The sequence below is a fragment of the Coloeus monedula genome, assembly GCF_965178545.1.
Source record: "Coloeus monedula genome assembly, chromosome: 4".
NCBI classification, from domain to species: domain Eukaryota; kingdom Metazoa; phylum Chordata; class Aves; order Passeriformes; family Corvidae; genus Coloeus; species Coloeus monedula.
The window spans coordinates 73427244-73448187 of NC_138784.1; the positions used below are offsets into that span (position 1 = coordinate 73427244).

At 49.3% G+C, this 20944-nt stretch overlaps 1 protein-coding gene across 2 annotated transcripts in view; it reads right to left on the reverse strand.

Moving 5' to 3' along the window:
- PODXL (podocalyxin like) overlaps positions 1-20944 on the reverse strand; it is a 45101-nt gene that overhangs the window by 14610 nt on the left and 9547 nt on the right. For both annotated transcript variants that reach the window (XM_082280417.1, XM_082280416.1), the window contains exon 2: positions 1880-2719. In XM_082280417.1, the coding sequence (XP_082136543.1) occupies positions 1880-2719 (840 nt within the window). The remainder of the gene's footprint in view (positions 1-1879; positions 2720-20944) is intronic.

Genomic DNA, 20944 nt, shown 5'->3' on the forward strand with positions numbered 1-20944 from the left:
TCAGAGTGTTCTGGAAAGAGGAATCAAAGGCTATTGGATTGTTGTGTGTGGGTAGCTGGGCAATCACTTAGAAATATGGAGTGACCCTCATTTCACTTCATCTGGGTTGTCTTCCATGGAGATTTCCTCAACAGGGGCAGACCTGGCTCTCCAGGACCTGCCACCCACCTCTGTTAGGAGGGGATGTAATGCCATAACCTCTGCTGACTGCACCTCCATGGAAAAATTCCAGGGTCACAAGCTTAGAAGTGGTGCCTGATTCTACAGGAGACAGCCTGGGGTGTCCTCCCTGATATTCCAGAAGGTCACAAGTCCCAAATCTGCCAGCCCCATGTCTGGTGTCTCTGATACCTGAGGTCACCTCTGAGGACTTGGTTAAGGTCTGTAGCATCTTAGAATTATTTGGGCAGAGGAGTAGTGCAAGGAGCACAGCAGCCTCCTGCCTCCCCAGATCCCTTTGAAGGACCCTCATCCCCAGCTTCCTAATTGATCCTTAAGTGGTGGCAAAGAGAATTAAAATGCCACAGGATGTTCACAGCCTGTTTGCTTCTGGGACTCCTGCCTCTTCCACAGCAAAGATGAGGGCTATTTCTCTCCCAGAAACATTCTGAAGGCTCCAGGAGAGAGTTCATTCCAAAGCCATCTGTTTCTCTTGCATTCTGTCAGCTATTTATTAAATATAAAGGGTTTTTCAGACCTCTTCAGGCTTAATGCTTGGGGTCAAATTTGAATTAACATAATTTTATATATCGTCCTTCACTGGAGAACAGTCCTGTGGAGCCGGAGGGGAAAGAAAGGTAAAAGAAATATCCTTCATGAAAATACCCATTTCACCTCATTCCTGCCCACACATGAAAACATGACTTGAGAGAAGACAGTGAAGATGGGCCTGCAATAAAACCTTGGCCCATTTAGTGATGCCAACAGCTGGGAGGCTGAATGGGGTGGAGATGGTTTTTGAGTGGCTTCTAATTCCAGGTAACTGGAAATTGGGTCAAGAACATCATTTTCCAGGGGAAGATAATAAAGGGCTTCAGCATGATCACAGCTTTTATTCAGAGCCACGTGAGCTGAACCCACAATCCCAGCCAAGTCTAGAAGGCTCCATGGAGCCCTGGCAGTCCCACAGGGTGATGACTTCCCTGTAAATGCCACCAGACAAAATGCTGGTTTGGGAGGCTAAACTGTGCCTCACTGGGACACTTAGGAACTAGCACGACTCTGTAAAGCTCCAGAGGTGGGAGAAAACACCTTAACAGTGTTCAGCAAGGTCCTAAACAGCATGTGGACACTCCTAATGCTGCTTAGACAGCCGTGAGCAGCTAAAGCCCTCCCACAGCACTGATGAACATCCTACCAAAGTCAGACTCCTTAGGGGTTGTAAACTCGGAGTTTAGCCACAAAATCTCCTTAGTCACCTAAAGCTCGTTTTCTGTGCATGCCCATCCAGCCTTCCCTCAGCTGTCAGCTGCACCAGGGATCTTCCATGGGCAGCATTCCGGGGGCTGTCAGGCTGCTTCCCCAGCTCTCCCGCGTCAGTCCCCAACCCATCGCCGCCGCTCCCGTTTGCCGTCACTGGGGATCGAGTCACTGCAGTTGATGGTGCTTCAGGCACCGTTTGGTCCATCCAAAAGCCAATGCCTGTGCTTTGCCAGTTGATTCATTCCTTGAATTTCACTGACTGTATTGACTCGACCCCCACCGAGGACAACAGGGACCTAAACACCTGCTTGTCACACAGACAACTGCGCTGGAAAGTCCTAAAATGACACAAGGTAGTGACAGCCCATCATGACAGGAGGTGTTTAGGGTAGCTGGAGGAAGAGACTACAAAAAAGCCTCCCCAGCACAAGAAACCAAGGTTCCTGTCTTCGGTTACCTGCCCCAGGAGCTGTCGTGGTGGCTGCCTCTCGGAGTGTGTCTTTGCTGCCAGCTTGTGACGTCGGAGTGGTGGAGAGGGACGGGAATATAATCAGAGGGGTAACAGGTGTGCCAGTGCTTCCAGGACTGGTGGAAGGGATTAGTCCCTGGACTGGAGAACTGGAAGAAGAAGGAGGCTGCTTGGTGGCACATGAGGAAGGAGAGACAGCACAATCCTTGGAGCTTTGGGAAGGGTCAGTCCTCGGCACTGTGGTGCTCACAGTGGTGTTGGGCAAATGATCCAAAGGCTGTTTTCCCTGAGGCTGTGTGCTGGGAGAGGATGTGGTAGCAGCCCCTACAGCTCCTGGAGGACTGATGGCACCAGCAAGGACAGACTTTGCAGCAGTGGTGGTCCCCAGGATTCCCGAACTGGCTGTAGTATTACTGGGCTGCTGGGAAGTAGTGGCGCTTGCAGCAGGGACGGCTATGGGGGTAGTGGCGTTGTGTGAAGAGCTGTCCTGCCCAGATGTGGGGGTTGATGTGGTGGTGGTGGTTTTAGCCAATGTGGTCCCTGATGCTGTGGGGGTGGTCCCTCTCACTGTGGTAGGTGACATTGCAGCGGGGGACGATGACGTTCCCGAGTTGGTGGTATTGGTGGTGCTGCTTTGAGCAGTGGCTGTCGCAGTGGTCTGAGTGAGTCTTTTGTCAGTCGTAGTGGTGGCGGTCGTTTGGGGTTGTTTGGTAGGTGACGATGCAGAGGTGGTTGGTGAGATCCCTGTAGTGCTTGCAGGGGTAGTCCCTGGGGTGATTGTTGTGGTAGTGTTTTGTCCTAGGACTGCATCATCCTGAGACATGACACCTGGGGAAAAATAAAAATGCCAAGGTAAAGTCTGAACTAAGGAAACAGCCCTTGGTTTCCCATCAGAACAGGTATTTGTAGAAATAAACACTGGCATAAACCACGAGTCATTCACTCAGGGCTTGCCTCCTGCTCTCCAAAGTCGTATCAAATTCCACGTTCTGGTATCACTGTGTCCAGCAGGAAGGAGAGCAGAGGAGGACAAGAGGGGGAAACCTGAGGAACCTCCAAATGTAGTCAAACTCACAGGACTTCAGAGCAAGAGCAGGAGGACAAGACCTGCTGGGTCTCAAGACATAGGTCTCCCTCAGATGGGAGGTCCACCAGCTTCCATGCAGAGCTCTGCAAGTGGTTCCCAAAATAAGGTAGATCCAGCCCTTGTAAGGGGACAGCCAAGGGATGCACTGACTGCAATTGTCCCTCCTGTTATAAAGGTCTCTCACATCCCTGAAAGCGTAAGGTGACACAGAATCACAGAATCATTAAGGTTGGAAAAGACCTCCAAGATCATTAAGCCCAACCAATTACCTCACATTATCACACACAAAGAGATCTGCAGTTGGCTTCTGAAGAATACTTTAAACTTTCAAATAATGACCCTGTTTCTCAGCGGGGGATGCAGCTGAAGGACAACTCGCCTGACAAGAGAGAACTCTCCCACTGCAGAGAGCTCTGCAATGTGCTGCAATGCCAAAATGGGGTATTTTCACTGCTAAACCAGTATAAAAACCTGTGTCTATTCTTCTGTTTGTAATCACTGCAGGAGCTCCAGAATTGCCATGGAGAATTTCCCCAAATGGTGACCACCAGTTCTGGGCTCTTGCTCAAATTCACCCCAGGAAAAGTTTGACCACTTTTTCACCTTTCAAGAACCATGGGCTGCGTTGAGCCACTTTATCCGTGGATCCCTCTGGAGTCAAGGCAACAACCTGATTTGGGGAGAAGGTTCTTCCATTTGGGAACTGTGCAGAAGAAATGCCATTATTTTTTATTTCCCCATGAAGCACTAGTATATTATTTCCAACTCTCCAAAACAGGAGTCACACTTCCAAGGATTGATTTTTAGCCTAATGCTGCTCTCCAGAGATCTGCTTTGTTCCTCTGTGCTGGCACACGGGCAAAGTATCTTCTCTTACAGAGCCTGTCTATTGACACTGGTTGTGCATGGAAGATCTGATGAAAGGTCAAGTTTCTGGTGGGAAAATTTAACTCCACCATGTCAGGATCTGGCTTGAGAAGGGCCTGGGAAGTGGGATTTGGGATGAGGAGGCTGCAACAGGTTTGAGGTCCTGTGGGAGATGCCTGGGAACAGAGTGGGTTTGGAGAAGGCAGAGGAGCTACAGCTGGGCCTTGCATAGCCATCCAGAAAGTGAATGGAATGGAATGGAATGGAATGGAATGGAATGGAATGGAATGGAATGGAAAGGAATGGAATAGAATATAGAATATTTCAGTTGGAAGGGACCTACACTGATCAGCTCATACAACTGCCTCACCATTTCAGGGGAATCACAGTACCATAGACTGATCTGGGTTGGAAGGGACCTTAAAGCTCATCTCATTACAACCCCCCTGCCATGGGCAGGGACACCTTCCACCATCCCAGGCTTCTCCAAGCCCCATCCAGCCTGGCCTTGGACACTTCCAGGGATCCAGAGGCAGCCACAGCTTCTCTGGTGAAACCTGTGCCAGGGCCTCCCCACCCTCCCAGCCAGGAATTCCTTCCCAATGTCCCATCTAACCCTGCTCTCTGTCACTTTAAAGTCATTCCCCCTTGTCCTGTCCCTCCATGCCCTTGTAAAAGTTCAGACCTCCTCCCAAAACACGGTTTCCCCACCAGCCACTGGGAGCAAGCCACTCCTGGAAAGACAAGGTGTGAGTTTAACTGAAAGTAGCAGCATGAATTATTTTAGGAAACACTTGGCTTGCAAGAAAACATTTCCATTACATCTGCAGGAAAAGAGCTTTTGTGGAGATAAGTCATATTTCCTATAGGCTGACCACTGTCTGCAGGAGAAGAACAGGTAAGGAAGCAAAACACCATCACAGGGACCTGACAGATAAACCCCAGGTGCAGAAGATAAGAGAGAGATTTATCTACCCACCTCCTTAGTTGTGTTATCAATTTGTGTGGCTTGAATTGTTGGTGATGGTTGTACCAAGCTGGGGAGAGCCCAGGCATGCAGTGAGCCACAAGATGTGTCTGTCCCATAAATAATAGGGTGTAAAAGTTTGACAGGGGGGTTGACAACAAAGGAGGCACAAAAAATCCCCTGAAGGTAGGAACAATAAAAGAGACATAAAGAAAGAAAGGGTTTGAAGGAAGGAAGGAGGAAATCCCCCACTGCTCTTGTTTCCTCTTCATGCCCCGGCCCCATCCCAGAGGGGCAGAAATTAAAGGCTCCAAAGAGAGGTCAAAAAGACAATTCAATTCAACTCAGTCCAAGAGAAAGGGATAGGACCATGGCTTGGCTCTATGCCAGTCCTGGTGGCCAGCTGGGACCACCCTGTGATCCAAGGAACCAGGATCCCTGCCCCAGCACTTTCCTGTCCCACCCCAGGGAGATACAGCTAAGATTTTACCACTTTTAGCAAAAACTGAGGGCAAAAAGCCCAAAGCAAGGGGTTGTTCTGCTGATGGAGAGGTCTGGTGAGATCCTCCAGGCTTGTCCTGGCTGGGGTGGTAGCAGGGCGTCTTTTGGGGCACACACAGGGACACAGCCCAAAAAAAGAAACTGGGAGAAGAACCAAGACTCAAGCTGGCACCCAAAAATCTCACTGGTGTTTTGTCTTTCTGTATCTCTGCATCCACTCCTAGTGTTCCTCTCCACTAAGGTCAAGAGATGTTAAAAGATCCATTTATTCTTCCTCATTAAGCCAGGTCCAGTGATTTAAGTGGGATCAAGCATCATGGGCTGGACCCACAACACACCAGTGGAGAGAAGCTGCTGCTGCAGCTGGGTGTTGAGCAACAACATCCATCCCCACACCCCTCCTGCAGGTTTTTGGGCACCTTTCTGTCAGCAAAATTTACCTTTTCTCTCCATTAAATGAAACTGTTTTCTCACTGCTGCTGCACAAGGTGCTGCTGCAGTCACGGGGCTCAGTGCCTTCCAGCAGTTTTATTGCTCTGAGCTTAATGTTGCTGTTTGTCCAGGGACTCTCTCTCACTGAAGGTTTGGGAAAAAATGTATTTCATTTAGAAAAATTGCTTTTTTTTTTTTTGGTGTCTTGCAGGATCACCACCCACAGAAGACCTGGCTTAGGCAAACCAACTGCAAACTTAATTCCAAAGCAGAAACAACTACGGAACAAGCACCACAGTCCCAGGAGTCACTGTTTTCCTTCCACACGTACTGTATCTCTTTCAAATGCCAGAAAATGTTTTTTTAATCTCTTTCTCTGCCACTGGCCACCTGTGCCAAATTTCAGTGGTGGACCCAGGGGTAATAACTGGTAATGAGCCCCTGTTTGCCTGGGCTAGTCGCCAGTATTGCCTGACAACTGTCCCCAACAGAAGAAACAAAAAGGATTTGGTTGAAGGAGGAGAAAACCCCTGGTAAGGACAGCCAGACAGGACAGGATTATGTTCAGGGCCCCTTCAGCATGAAAATTACTCACAAAAGATACAGTAAGTCCTTTTGCAGGGAACAAGTGATCCCTTCACACCGTGAGCCCCGCAGATAAAAGGATTTAACACATCTATGAGAGAGGAGGAGGAGGAGGAGGGTGGAGGAAAGATCCTCCAAGTTATCACTCCCCTTACCCAGAGGAGACCCTCTCCAGAAGAAAGTCCACTTGAACTGGACCAGAGTCCCTCACCCTCTTTTCCAGAAGGCAGAAAAAAACCACCTGCCCCTGACCTTCCTGGCTGCATTTTGGCACGCCAAGGCTGCTTTTTTGATTTCACTTTTCTGGACTGTCACCAATTCCACATTTTAGGGAAGATGAGAGCGATTCATCAGCTACCAAGGTATTTTGATAAGCACTGGCTGCAGAGAGTCTAAAGGTTGGTCTGCACTTCTCTTCTTTCACGTATCCCTCAGAAACCCCAGACCTCTGGTGCTGGGGTTGGGGTAGGTCTGTGGGAGGAGGCTGCGAGCCCGCCACTCATCCGTGAGCTCGGCGGCCAAACAGGAGGAAATGAGTCCGCTGCAAAAACATGATTTCATGTCCGGATACGTGTATCCCATGACTGTGCCTGAGATACGGTGTGTCTGGGATGGGGACAGCCAGGAGGGGAGAGAACTTTCCCTTATTGCTAATTACGCACATGGGCTTGTTCGCCCCATGTGGGAGGCTGGAAGTGGCGCTGTGGGCGCTCGTGGATAGGGTTGGTGTGGGAGTTCTCTGGTCAGGGGCTGGTGGGATGTGAAAAGTCACCCAAAACGTAAAAGGAAAAACTGAGCTGATTTGTGCCAACACAGCTCCTCGCAACAGCAGTTACAGACACAATTTTGAGCTGCTGTGCATCACCTCTAACCACAGACTCATGGAATCACAGAATGGTTTGGGTTAAACAGGAGCTTAAAGACCCTCTAGACCAACCCCCTGCCTTGGGCAGGGACACCTTCCACTAGACCAGGTTGCTCCAAGCCTTGGCCTTGAACACTTCCAGGGATGGACCAGACACAGCTTCTCTGAGGGCCTCACCACCCTCCCAGGGAGAAATTTCCTACTAATATCTAATCTAATTTCCTACTAATGTCTAACCTAAAGCAACTCTCTTGCAGTTTAACCACGCCATGGAGTGATGCTCTGGTTGTAACCTCCATGCAGCGAGTACGTGGAATTTTGCAGGCTGGGGAAGGCACTCAGGGGAGAAGCTTTTTGGAAAGGTCAAGGCTTGGACCACAAAATGAGAATTAAACAGGCTCAAAATGCAAAGTGAAAGGACATGTCCTGTCCATCCTCCTGCAGCCCACCCCAAGCCAGCAATTAATTCCCTCTCCACGCAGCTTCTCTGATTAATTCCCTGCCCAACAGCTTCCTGCTTCCTATTTTGGTAACGCCTCCCCCGTCTCCCCTCTGTCCACCTCGTTGAAACAGCTCAGATATTGGCTGAAATTCTATTAATAGTGAGAAAAGGAAACTCAAAAGAATAACTTAGGAAATGGTGGGTGACACACCCCACACCAGCAGGCTGAGCCCGGCTCGGAGCCTTACGCCAGCCAGCTCCTGCTCCTCCCAAGGCGGGATGAGAAAGCTAAGGAGCCTGAGCAACCCAGGGAAGGGGAAGGGATGTGAGCCAGGCCCTGAGGAAGTTCCTATTTTCCTCCTCGTTTTTGCAGCCTTTCCTGATTGAACAGGGGCAGCGGGTTGAGTTCATCAAAGGCAAAGCAGGGGCTGAGGCTCCGGGGGTGGCCTTTCCTAGGAGACAGCATTTGCCAAAGTGAATGAGGAAGCTCCTGGACGTTCCTTTGCATTGCAAGAAGCTCCTGGGAGCAAGGAGGGTTTTATCCACCAGCTGCAGTGCAGCCGTGTCTGAGGTGCAGCAGAGCCCAGTCACTGCAGAGGAGAGGAAATCTGTCACCTCCTTTTGAAACTGTGAGAGGGATCAGATTGGCAGAATATCACAGAGCAGTGTTATTTATCCTGGAATTAAGCTGGGCTACCAGAGCAAATGGTTACTTCACAGAGTTTTTAATTTTGCCTGTGCAGAGGCTCTTTCCCTTCCATCGGCTTAAGGATTGATGGGATCCAAGCAGATTCTTCCTGAGCTGCCAGTGGAGATTTTAGTGAGGGATATGGTACAAGGATGGTTTACACACCCTGGCACTCTCCATGTCTTAAGATGCATTTCCTAATGAGCATCACCCAACCCCTTTGCTGCCAGGATCACCATCAGCTTTATGAAATGGCTTCACCCAGGCCAAAGATCAACTTGTCTTCCTGGGTTAGAGAATGGGGAAAGATCCAACATCAGCTGCCAGAGCATTAGCCTCTAATCCATCAGACCAATCATCCAGTGCACACATATCCTCTCCAAACCCCTGCCAGAATAAAAACTGCTGCAGAACACTTTTGATAGAATTGCTCTGCAAAATATTAAAGATGAGATGGAATGGCTGGGTCTAATTAGTGCTGCAGGAACACCTGGGGAGGGGCTGCATCAAAGAAGTGTGGGCAGCAGGTCAGGGGGGAGGATTCTTGGCTGTGAGAGTGGTGAGACCCTGGCACAGGTTACCCAGGGAAGCTGTGGCTGCCCCTGGATCCCTGGAAGTGTCCAAGGCCAGACTGGACATGGCTTGGAGCAGTCTGGGATAGTGGAAGGTGTTCCTGCCCATGGCAGGGGGGGTTGGAATGAGATGATTTTTAAGGTCCTTTCTAAGCCAAACCATTCTATGGTTCTACGGAACGAGTGTACCTGGACTGTGATTTAGAGCCACTGGGTTTATTGTCAGCAGGGAACCTCCTTTGCCCTGCTGTGAAAGGACTCTTGAAAAAACTCTTCAAATTGCTGCTGTTTAGATTGTGCATGGAAGTGACAGTGGGACCAAGGCAATAATGCTGACGAGTGCCCTCTTCTCTGCTGTCAAATTAAGGGAATCTGCAGCCACAGCCTCTGCCCTGAAAAACCTTCACAATAAACCCTTACTGTCTGGACTTGGAGCAGGGCAGGGAGGGAATGGATGTACTTCAAGCCCCAAGCAGATTTGCTTCATCTCCAGATGGAGAGGAGCATCCAGGGCTTCCTACTCCACTGCCAGCCTGAAGATACCCCTCAGCAGGAGATCTGAGGCATGTCCTCACAGCATTTTAGCATAATCTTGAGGACTCTAAGTCTGCAGCATTTTGCAGTGAGTCACATCCCTACAATAGCCACAAGGCCACTCGGCTTCCAGAACCAGGAAAAATTCAAGTTGTCCCTATTTTTACCAAGTACAAGTAACCCTTAAGCCCAAAGAGTAGGACTTGAAGCAAACCTCACGCGAGCTTTGGCTGCTTCATCCTCTCTGTTAGATCTGCCTGGCTTTATTTTATTCACACAACAGCCTTTAAACCTCCTTGATTTCAACCAAGAAACCCACCCGCAGCCTGGTATGCTTCTCCTGCCAGGACTGCAACACATGTCCCCAGAACCCAGGTTTTGATGAACAGGCATTTTCTGATGAGAAAGCTGCTTCATTAACAAATTCCCCATCAGCTCTTTCTGCAAGTATTTGAGCCAGCTCAGCTCGTCTGCTGTTTCATTTGGAAGTACGACAAATATTAAAAATAATCATCCCAAGGCACACCTCCCCACACTCCTTTTTCCCTGCAGCCCTGACTTGTCTCCTCCTCCCTCCCTTGATCCCTCTTAACACCACATTTGGGGAGGTAGAAATGGGTTCATTTGCTGCACTAATTAATAACCAGACAGTGGATTTGAGGGAGCAGGAGTATCTCAGTGTTCCTCACTCTCACCTTCTCAAAAGCTTTGTCGTTGAATTGCCCTCCGTGCCACGCTTGGACCACTCCTGAACTTCTCCTCAGACTCTGGGGTTTGCCATAAATTTGTGATCAGGGGCATTTTTCACTCAAATGGACCCAACTGGACCATCCCAGGCAGTTCTGCACCCCATGGCCAGCTCCAGCCAGAGGTGAGGAATGCCAGCAGTGGGAAGTCCAGCCTCTCTTATGGATAAACATAGGACATCCTATTTAGGATTGTGTCTCCACAATTCTTCTCATGGAAAATCTGTGGCTATCCAAGAAGTGAAGGGACAGAAGGAGACAGGAAGACCACTGTGGAAAATGAAATCGCTGAAATCCTTCACAGGAGGTTGTCAAGGAGGCAAACAAACACAAACACACATGCTCACCTCTATCCACGCAACCCACAGGCATTTTTCACGACTAAGCCTGGAAATATCCTCTCCCATCAGCAGCTGATGGTATTTTTAAAGGACCTGACTGCAGCCCTGCACCCTTCCCTAGGCTACAGAATGAGCCGGGGTCTCTGCAGCCAGAAACACCTTGTCATGGAGGAAATGGCACCGGAGCTGCTGGAGCGGAAACGTGAGGAGCATGAGCCAAAAAAGCCTCATGTCCCAGCCTGACCAGGCCCTCCACAACACAGAGCATGGCCATGGTCCTGTCCTGCTCCTCAATCCTTTATATCACTGGAGTGGAACTATCCCACAATGACCTTGCTGCTTTGAAGGACCATTTGTGGCCTGTATCAAGCGAGCATCAATCACCCATCAACTGAAGGACACGGTGTCTGGTACATTTAGCCCTGACACCCCTCTATTTCTGCAAAAGTCACACAGGACTTTGGAAGAAACTCAAGGTTTGCACTGAGTGATGGACCAGAAAAGTCTCTCTGGATCAAGGTAAAACCCAGGTGCTTCTGTCCCAAAACAGTGGCGATGAACCAACACAACATTGAAAACCACAGGAAAACCATAAGAACAAGGAACTTTGTTACACACTGAATATCTGGGGTTTTTCTTCAGTGTTGTAAGTCTTTAAGATGGTCTTTCAGGCTTTTGTCTGTGAACAAGTGCTAAAAAAGCCTTTTTTTTTTTTTTTAAGAAAAGGCAAATACGTTCAAAGTCTATATCTGCCTGAATTTGGAGAGGAATCTCAGGTCCATGGGAAGGACCTAAAGACTGGGGCTGCCAGATTGGGGGTTCCACCTTGAACACATGAGGATCCCACCCAGCTTCACCACCTCTCTCCAGGGTGGAAGAAGGTTTGGAGGAACTTCACCACCTCTCCCCGGGGTTGAGGGCTGGGCCACAAGCTGATTCCAGCACTAAGGAGCTATGGAGCTGCCTGCAAGGTGGTGGGAAGGAGACCTTTGGAGAAGCCAACACAAGGAGCTGCTTGGCCAAAGCATCAGCTTTGCTCTTGAGGGCTGAACTGTCACATTGCAGCAGCCCCTCCTGGGGACCTGACCTCCTTTCTCCAGCCCTGCCACTCACCAACGAGGGTGTCTGAGGACATGGATTTATTCATTAAGACAGAGGAAAAGTTCCTCCCCCTGCTTTTCACCCCAGAAAGATGAATCATCCCTTGCTGGCTTTTCCTGGAGGACTTCACTCCAGACAGCTTGGGAAGGAGTGAGGACGTGAGCCCACGAGACAGGAACTGATCTTTATTCAGCCTGATGGCTTATCTACACAGGGGTACTCAGAAAAAATTAATCTAAAATTAAAAGGAGGTATGATTTCAGAGTGGATTAGTCGAAGTGCACACAACCCACCAGGTGGCCACTCTTGTTCAGCTTTAAATCAGTCTCTATTTAATTTAGCCCAAATGAAGTAGGTTAAATCAAATCAAAGTCTCCTCAGCTCTCAAAGCTGACGATGGGGAGCTGATGCACTTTAAGAAATATAATTCAGGAGAAATCTGGTGATGGTCCCCACAAAAACAAGCTCCTAAATGTTGCATTGACCAAATATTAGGGATGGGGCACAACTTCCTCCCCAGCTGAGGTTGCCCTAATTCCTGGGCATGGAAAGCTCTGATTGATGTCAGATTTGATGTCACATCATAGAATCATAGATTAGTTTGGGTTGAAACAGATGTTTAAAATCTTGTCCAACCCCACTGCAATGAGCAGGGATATTTTCAACTAGATCAGGTTGCTCAGAGCCCGGTCCAACTTGGTCTTGAACATTTCCAGTGTTGGGGCGTCCACAGCTTCACTGGAAGAGCTGTGCCAGCATCTCAGCACTCCTATCAAAAATCTCTTCCTTGTATCTAATCTAAATTTAAAACCATCATTCCTCATCCTACTGCAACGGACTCTGTTAATAAGTTTGTTCACTTATCTTTCTTATAAGCCCCCTTAACTACAAAAAGGCCACAATCAGATCTCCCTGGAACTCAGTTTTTCTCAGTTTTTGCCACAGAGAAAGGCAGGATCACAAGAAGGCAGTGGAGAGAGCACCCTACAACCTGTCAGGTGACATGGGGGATGAAATTCCTTGCCTTGCTTTCCTCTCCAGCTGGCTGGGTCCATATTTGGGTTCATGCTGAGCAAGGCAGGGATGGAGCTGGCCCTGAGCTACTCGTCCTGCCAGCTGAACCTCTGCCAGCTGGCCGGCACCGGGGAAGAGTTGTCACGTCCAATGTCACTCAAGTTGGGTGCTGTGCATCGGAGACCTGTCTAGACTTTATCCATGGGCAATGAGGGCCACAAGGCTCTCGTGGAGCAGAACTCCTGTAGGTTAGTTGTGTAGCTGAATTTCTCCTCACTTTTTGGGAGCGTCACTAATTTTTGCAGTGAGGAAGAGGAAGGAAGGAAATGTTCCCTCTCTTGTGGTGGGGGCTCTTCCTAAAGAAAAAGGATCAACCCCAAACCCAAAGAGGGACTACTGGCTTCTCTGGGACCTCACAGCCTGACAAAGCCAGGCCATGGAGAGGCATTAGAGCTGGTATTAGCATCAGAGTTCTAATGCCCAAACTTGTGCCACCAAAACCAAGGATGCCATCCCCAGCTGGAGGCTGAAGCTGCAGGCCCAGCGTGCAGGAGGTCCAAGCCACAGCCCTAAGGGGCAGAAAACAAGAGGAGAGACCCTAAACCCAAATGAATAAGGAGACCTCGGCCTGGTCACAGGCTGCTCTGGTACAAGGGGAAAAAATGGAGATGGGTGAGTGGGAGGTTAGTTTGTGCTGGCACACAGTGCTGCTGTGGCACTGCAACACGTTGTCCCCTGCTTCTTGTACCTCCCTTTCCTCTCCACCTCCCCTGAAGATTTACAGCAGGAATCGCCCTCACGCAACAGCCTCTGCCTGCTCCTGTCACCACGGTTGCCAGTCTCCCGGGGCCATGCTCAGGGCAGCACTCAGACATTGCTTGCCTGTCCCGAGGACAGAACGCACCAGGGGAAAAGAGATGGCGGGGGGCACGATAAGGCCCAGAGCCTCACCCTCCTTTGTGCTCCCAGAACCTCTGATGAGTCACAAATCAGCCCAAATTTACGCCCTCCAGCCAGCAAATTTACTTTTAAACTTTTTGGGGGTCATGAGTCACATTGTGTCCCTCAGCCCATCTCACACACCACCCACCACCAGGTCAGGATGGACCCAAAGAGGATGAGCTGAAATGTCTTGAACTGGATAATCCTTGTGGGTCGTTCCAGCTGGAGATATCCTGTGATTCTGTGATCTTTGGTCCATTGACATTCTAAGGTGATGTGAAACACACAACTGATGCCAAGTGACATAGAAGCCAAGAGGCACTGGTGACTTCCTCAGGCATCCCAGCCTCTGTAAGTAAAACTTTGGGTGATTCCTGGTTAAATATTCACTGTTCAGTGCTGTTCTGGAGACAGATTCCTCTGCAGGCACATCTGGGACACCTGCAAATCTTCACTGACATAAAAGCTTCCACCTCACACCCCTCATGCCATGATTTTTGCAGAAAATGGATGTCAGGATCCATCCCTCCACTGTGATCAGTCCCCCATGACCTTGGCTAGCCAGGGTTACCGAGACAGCAGCCCGGAGGCTTCCTGTCAATGCCGTGAGGAGAGCTTCACACTTCCTTGGAATCCTTTGTGTGTTGGTGCTATTTTGGGTCCCACCATTTTTAGTTTTTCTCCAGTTCCACACCCTCACCTCCCTCAGGGTGGGGTCTTCCCGGATAACTGGGAGCTCTATATATACACATGTGCATGCACGAGCACCTACATATATTTGTATAGCTGGGCCTGCGAGTGGAGCCTTCGGGCATGAACTGGACACGCTGGACTTGGCAGGAGGCTCGGTGCTATTCTTTAGGTGGGGAGAGCCTCGGAAGGGAAGGACACAGCCAACCCTCCCTCCTATTCAATACTATTTAAAGACTGTCTGGCACTGAGTTTCTTTCCCACCAAATGGCTCCAGTGACGATCTGGCTTTACAGGCCTGTGTAATCTGATCAGCTTCTATTGTTGGTCATTTTGTAGTTGCCTCATTACTTAACTCTCCTGAAACAGTCAGTTTTACTGAAAAAAAAAAATCCATTTTAGCTTTTTGTTTTGTTGTTTGTTTGTTTGTTTGTTTGATTTTGTTTTTCAGGAGCACTGGGACTCAGTTTCCATTTGACGAACTTGTGTTCTTCCACAGCTCCTGCTCTGACCCTCCTTAAAATAATACACATGGTCACAGAAATCACTTATTAAAGGCACAAACAGTGAGAAATTGCCCTTTCCAGTGCTGTCTCAGTGCAGGAATCTCCAGCACAGCATATTTGTAACTGAGTGGCCTCTTACGTGGAACTGGGAGCAGCACAAGTAGAGGAAGTGTCCAATGCCAGGTTGGATGGGATTTCAGCAACCTGGTCCAGAGGAAGGTATCCCTGTCCAGGGCAGGGGGGTGGAATGAGATGGTCTTTAAAGTCCCTTCCCACCCAAACCATTCTGCAACTCCATGTTCCAGGATTTACCCCCAGAGAGGAAGGATGCTCCTGTAAGCACTGTATGCTGGCTCACCTCCTTGCTCAGCCACAACTCTCCAAAACAACCCTTGTTACACTTATCAACCTCTCCCTGCCCCAGTTTCCCCATCTCTACCTGCAAGAGTGGACAGATTTTGTATAGAGGAGATGTCTTCGTTTACTGGCTGATCCAGCACCTTTCTAACTGGGGCCCCAACCTTGGTCAGGTGCCAGAGCAATACAAATAATTACTAATAGTAAATCCCGTGGGAGTCTATCACATTATGGTTCAACTTCCTCCCAAACAATTGCTCCTCTTCCTTGCTTTGTGTGTTCTTCAAAAGAAGCGGCTGCTGTGCTTTAGGGCTGGGACACGGGCCCTGGTAAACACACACCCAGCATTCCTGCTCAGCTGGGCCTGGGCAGCAAAGAGGAGATAAATCTGATCTGAGACAATCACAGTGCAGGCAGAAAAAGCCCTGAGGGTTTAATGGAAACGGCAATGTAGCTGCACTGAACAGTGTTCGTCCTGTGGAGTCCCTCAGGGCACATTTATTCACTGTTTTCAGGATGATATTCCTCAGAGTGGCAATGAGAGCAAGAAATGTCAAGTGCCCACTGGTCTCAGGGCTCAAAACATCTTCATTCAGAGAGTGGTGAGGGTCCTGGCAGTGTGGGAGCACTCAGCTGAGGCAAGCAGGGATTTACTGTGGGCACATCTCTTGCCAGTGCTTGGACTTCGCCTGCTTTCTGCCTACAATGTGCCACCCAAAAAGTGCCTAAAGGGAAAGATGGCCCAGAAATGGAAAGAAAAATGCCCGTGGCCCACAGCCAGTGGACCAAATTGTCCTTGTAAGGTCTACAGGGTATGGAAAGCACCCCAGTGCCGTAGGTTTAGGTGCAATATCAAATTCCTATAGGAGCTGAGAATCCAAAATAACAAGTGTCCAACAAAAGCTTTGATGGTAATGCAGAGAGGCCATCCCAAAGTGGCTTGAGTGGGCTTTGGGTGAGTTCTCTTGAGATCCACGGGTCCTCGTTCAAGCAGCTCACACACATGGCGGGATATCTCTGAGGAATCCTCTGAGGAGGTTTTCCCATTGCCAGGACCAGGAATTTAGGCCTTCATAGCAAGTAGCAAAGTGGAGAAGGAAGAAAGGTCTTGCTTCTTAATCAGCCAACTGGCCTGACTTAATACTGACAAAGAGCAATGCGTATTTTGGTCATCCCTTCCAAGATGGAGCCTGCAAAAGCTTTAATTAGTCAATTAAAAGTGGCTTTGTCATAGGAGATGAGACACAACGGGGATCAGCCAGCTGGGTTCTTGGCTGCTGAATGACATTGTCTTTCCAGCCCAATGACCTCATTGTTAATGACTCAATAGGGGAACAATGTTGTCCACCCAGCAGCCCAGCAAGGAGTGAGATTCCTGCATGGTTACAGCTGAGTAGAAGAGCATGGGAAGTTGTGGGATGTCACCGGGTTGGGGCTGCAGCGCTTCGCACTCAGTAGGTTTCAATGGCACAGTTGTGTGCTGAGAAACCCCAGCAAAAAAAAAAGTAATATATGAAAAAAATACAGCACACAACAATGGTCATACTCTGCTCCCCAAAAACTGCCTGGACAGGTAGTGAGTTTGAGCATGAAGAGATTCACTGATCAGGGAGGAAAATCCTAAATGGTATCTAGAGGAAAGCAAAGCTTACAGCAACTGCACCCAGGATGGTCTGGATGGAGCAGGCCCTGTCACCTTGTAAGCTCAGGGCTTTGCTGACATCTCCCTGCCACCAAAGTGTCTCTCTGTCACCAAAACATCTCCCTGCCATCAAAACCCTTCTTTCCAGGGCAGTGCCTGGAGGTTGTGCAGCAGGGAAGGCCACAGCAGGGCAAGGGAAAGGAGCAAAGGAAGCAGGAAGGAAGAAGGAGCTGCATCCCCTCCCTGCTGTTTATCATCCTCCTCTTTCTTCTAAGAGAGGCCATCAGGTCTGTAAACACCAAGTTGAGTTCCCAGCTTGGAGGGGATCCACAGAGGTGAGTGGCAGCTTTGGGTACGGGAGGGAGCTGTGGGGCTGGGCTTGCTGATAATATCCCAATTCCTCTGCTCCTGGGACGACAGACACCAGGTCCCGCTTTGGGCTCAGCAGGAAAACTCTGACATGTCAGCTTGGACATTTCTTTCAGGAAGCTGAGCTGAAGTCACGGTGGGGTTGGAGATGGGAGGAGAGGGTGGGGACATATGGAACCCACAGAAATCCATCAGCAGAGCAGAGGAGAGAGTGGGCACTGAACTGGGATTCAGTGGGTGCTGCTGGTTGTAATCCTGGAGCTGGGCAGTGGAGATGGAGCCCCTACACTGGTGAAGGCTGCAGCTACATGAACATTCCTGGCACGTCTGCAAGTGATCCCTGGCCAAAGCAAAGCATGGCTTTGCTGCCAAAACTACCTGAAAAGGAGCATCCCTGATTACAGCAAGGCAGAAGAGACAGCTGAAAAATCCCCCCACAGATTTCAAATGTGCATTTGGAGAAGCACGATCAGCTGTGCAAAAATACCCTCTCGTTGCCCTGAGCCCCATCTCATCCTGATGTCTCTGGAAATTGTAATTGCACAAAATGCTGCTGGACACCACTCAGAAATCAAGCCCCAAGCTGACCATGGAGGCAAGAAAGAGCTGAGCCATCAAAAGCAAAAGATGACTTCTAGCAATTCTTATTGATAATTCTCTGTAATTAATTGTTGCTTGCTTTAAATTCTTAGCAGCTGATTGCTTTAAATAATTAATAACTTGCAAGCCTATGTACTGCAGACACTACTCTGTGGTGCAGGCATGCTTGTGCCCCTGGTAGCTGGCACAGAATCATCACAGAATCACAGAATGGTTTGGGTTGGAAGGGACCTTGAAGATCATCTCGTTCCAGCCCTCCTGCCATGGGCAGGGACACCTCCCACTAGACCAGAGCCCCATTCAACCTGGCCTTGAATTGCTCTCCTTGTCCATCACCAGTCCCTTGCAGTGCCCAGACCTCTCAATGTGGGCAACAGTGTCACTGATGAGAGGCTGCAATGCTCAAGTGGTGCAAACCAACGGCACCAGGTCCTTTGCCCAGTAAGTTTGTGCACAGCAGAGCTGCCAAATAAATAGGACACATGCTGGAATCCAGGCACTGCATTTTGGGACTGTGGATGATGCAGCAGATGGCCAGGTCCTGCACTGCTGCAGGATTGGAATCAGCTCTCCCGAACAGGAGCAGAAAAGTGTTGGAGGAAAGCAAGATGTGGAGCAAATCCCTGATGCTTGGAGGGCAGCACAAACCTGTGATGGAGATGAGTTACAGTACCAGGACATTTGGGTGTTAGACCCTCACCCCTGGGAAGATGGCTCAAATCCAAATCCAAGCAGATTCAAAAGCTGATCCTTATTGCTACAAAACAAATTAATTATTCCTAATCTAGATTATCAAGCAGAGGGCTATGCCTTTCCCCACTCTTGGCAGTTTCATGACGGTAGCCATAGGTTGAACAGGCTGGGAAAATTTGCAACTCTTTGGCTTTGGGGAGTCCCGAGAGGTGCAGGTGGCACCAGGTTCCTGTAACAAGCCATTTCTTGCCTTTTGTGAGGAGAAAAATGGGAAATCTGCCCACAGGCACAACTGTCCATCTCAGCAAAGAGCAGTCTTGGTGCTTAAAACAAGGGCTGAGAGATCTGAGAGCATGAGAAATAAATTCTAAGAAATATTTCCTTCAATAATCCCTCTATTTCCTTTCTAAAAAATTCCTCTAAGGAAGAAATTCCTGTGGCGGGAATGCTTCTAATTACTTCAGACATAGGCTGCGAGCATCTGGTCTTGTCAGATTTGGGCAGAGACAAAATCTTACTGCCCATTCTCTCTGCTGTCCCTCTGTGGGGTGAATGTCTCTGCTCAGACCGAGTGGAAATCCTTGCAGGAACAGTTCATGGACTGCACTTTTCTTACCCTTCCCCTCACTGTGAGGAGTGTCAGCCTTCAGGATGGGAACAAATAAATAAATAAATAAATAAATAAAGTGCAATGCCAAAAGCGCTCTCCAAAACCCAGCTTCAAAGCCAATTCCCCCACAGAGCACTCCTTGTGCCGCTCCTCCTCTCCCATCCACTTTATCAACACTCCTCTTCCAGCACCTCAGGGTACCAATCTGACCAGCCAAGACAGAGATAAACCCCTGCCCCAAAACTGATTCTGAGCTGGATTAGAAGGGAACCCTCCCCAAAAGGCCAGCTGGGCTCAGGGCATCCCCTGGCCGCTGCTCCCAGGGAAAGCAGCTTTACCTCCATTGTTGCTGCTGCCCCCACAGCGAGCCCCCTCCTAATCAGGACCCCTCCTAATCAAGACCCTTTCTAATCAGATTGGAGCCATCCTACCAGACATGCAAAAGGCTCTCACGGCAGACAAAGTGTGGAGCTGCAACCCTCCTCCTCCTCCTGCCGCTCTAACACAAACACGGCCCGAAACAGCCGGCATTCCTTCGGCGTGGCTGTCCCCCCACCAAACCCCCAAGGCACATGCAGCTTCTTTTGGTGATTTCCTGACTTCTTTTTCTTTTTTTTTCCCTCCTTGCACTATTTTATCAGGATTGGCAGTGGGATTTTTCTCTGTGAGAGCACGGCTGAGACGTGGAGAGTTGTACGCAGTGGGACCACTCCAGAGCTTGGCTTTGGGTCTGGTCCAAAATAACCCGCTCTACACAGTGCCCCCATGAATTTCTCACCAGTAACCATCGTGCTGGGGCTCTGTACCCATCCTGAGGCCTATCCAACTGTCCATGGCATGTCCTGCAATGCTGGAATCTTCTGCACTGGCCAGGGATTAAGTGCAGAGGCTCCTGCAGGAGCAGGAGTTGCTGGCAGGACAGGTCACTTTGCCTCCATCAGGGATGGTGACAAGATGCTGGAATTTTCATTTCTGATATGATCAGGGAGGACGAGCACTGCTCTGTTGGGGTCTTCCTGTGACACCCAAACTCCTTTAAACCCCCAAAATTTTAGCCAGTGCAGCTGTTAGCTACCCATGACCAGATGCATAATAGGAGCACACAAACAGGTGGATTTTTTAAAGAAGAAAAGCATCTTTTTCCTTTTTCAGCTCATCAGTTTGGACCCCTGTGTTTCCCTCTCTAACCCTCTGTAAAGGGCATTCATAAATGCACACGCTGATCATGACATCTCCTACCTCTCTTGCCACCAACCCAACCTCACTTGTCCACTTTTCGCCACCCTCCCATCACTCCGCCCTTCTTGTGCCACTTCCTTTGCCAAAATAAAAGCTTTTTTCCCCAAACTGGCTACCCTTAATCACCCCCAGCAACTGAAGCCATGATTTGGAGAAACCTGGAATGGAGAGCATGGACAGTGATGGGTGACAGGCTTTGTCCTTCACTCGGCAGCCAACAGTGGGGGTTGTGTTGTCCACCCTTGTCCTCATTAGGAATTGCTTAACACCACCCCATCCACTATCAACCTTCTTCTGGCTGGAAAACTCCCCACAAAATAATGTTTGGGGTGAGATGGTGAATTATTGTCCAGGTCTTAGGAACCACTCTCCATGGAAGAGCTTCTCAGGAGCATGGCCATCATGGGATGCTGCTCCTCCCAAGAGCCTGAGAGGGATTTGGGCTAAGGAAATGCAGAGTGAGAGCTGCAGGGACCTGCCCAGGGTCTGTTAGTGCATATTCCACCTTGAGGTGGGTCAAACTGCAGCTTATCAGAGACCTTTATCAGCCTAAACTGATGTGTTGCAGCAGAAGCAGGTGCATCCCTTCCACTGGAATGGCTTCGTGCAAAGCAGTGACAGCAGGAGTGGCAACCACAATCACCACAGGATTATTTTATTTTC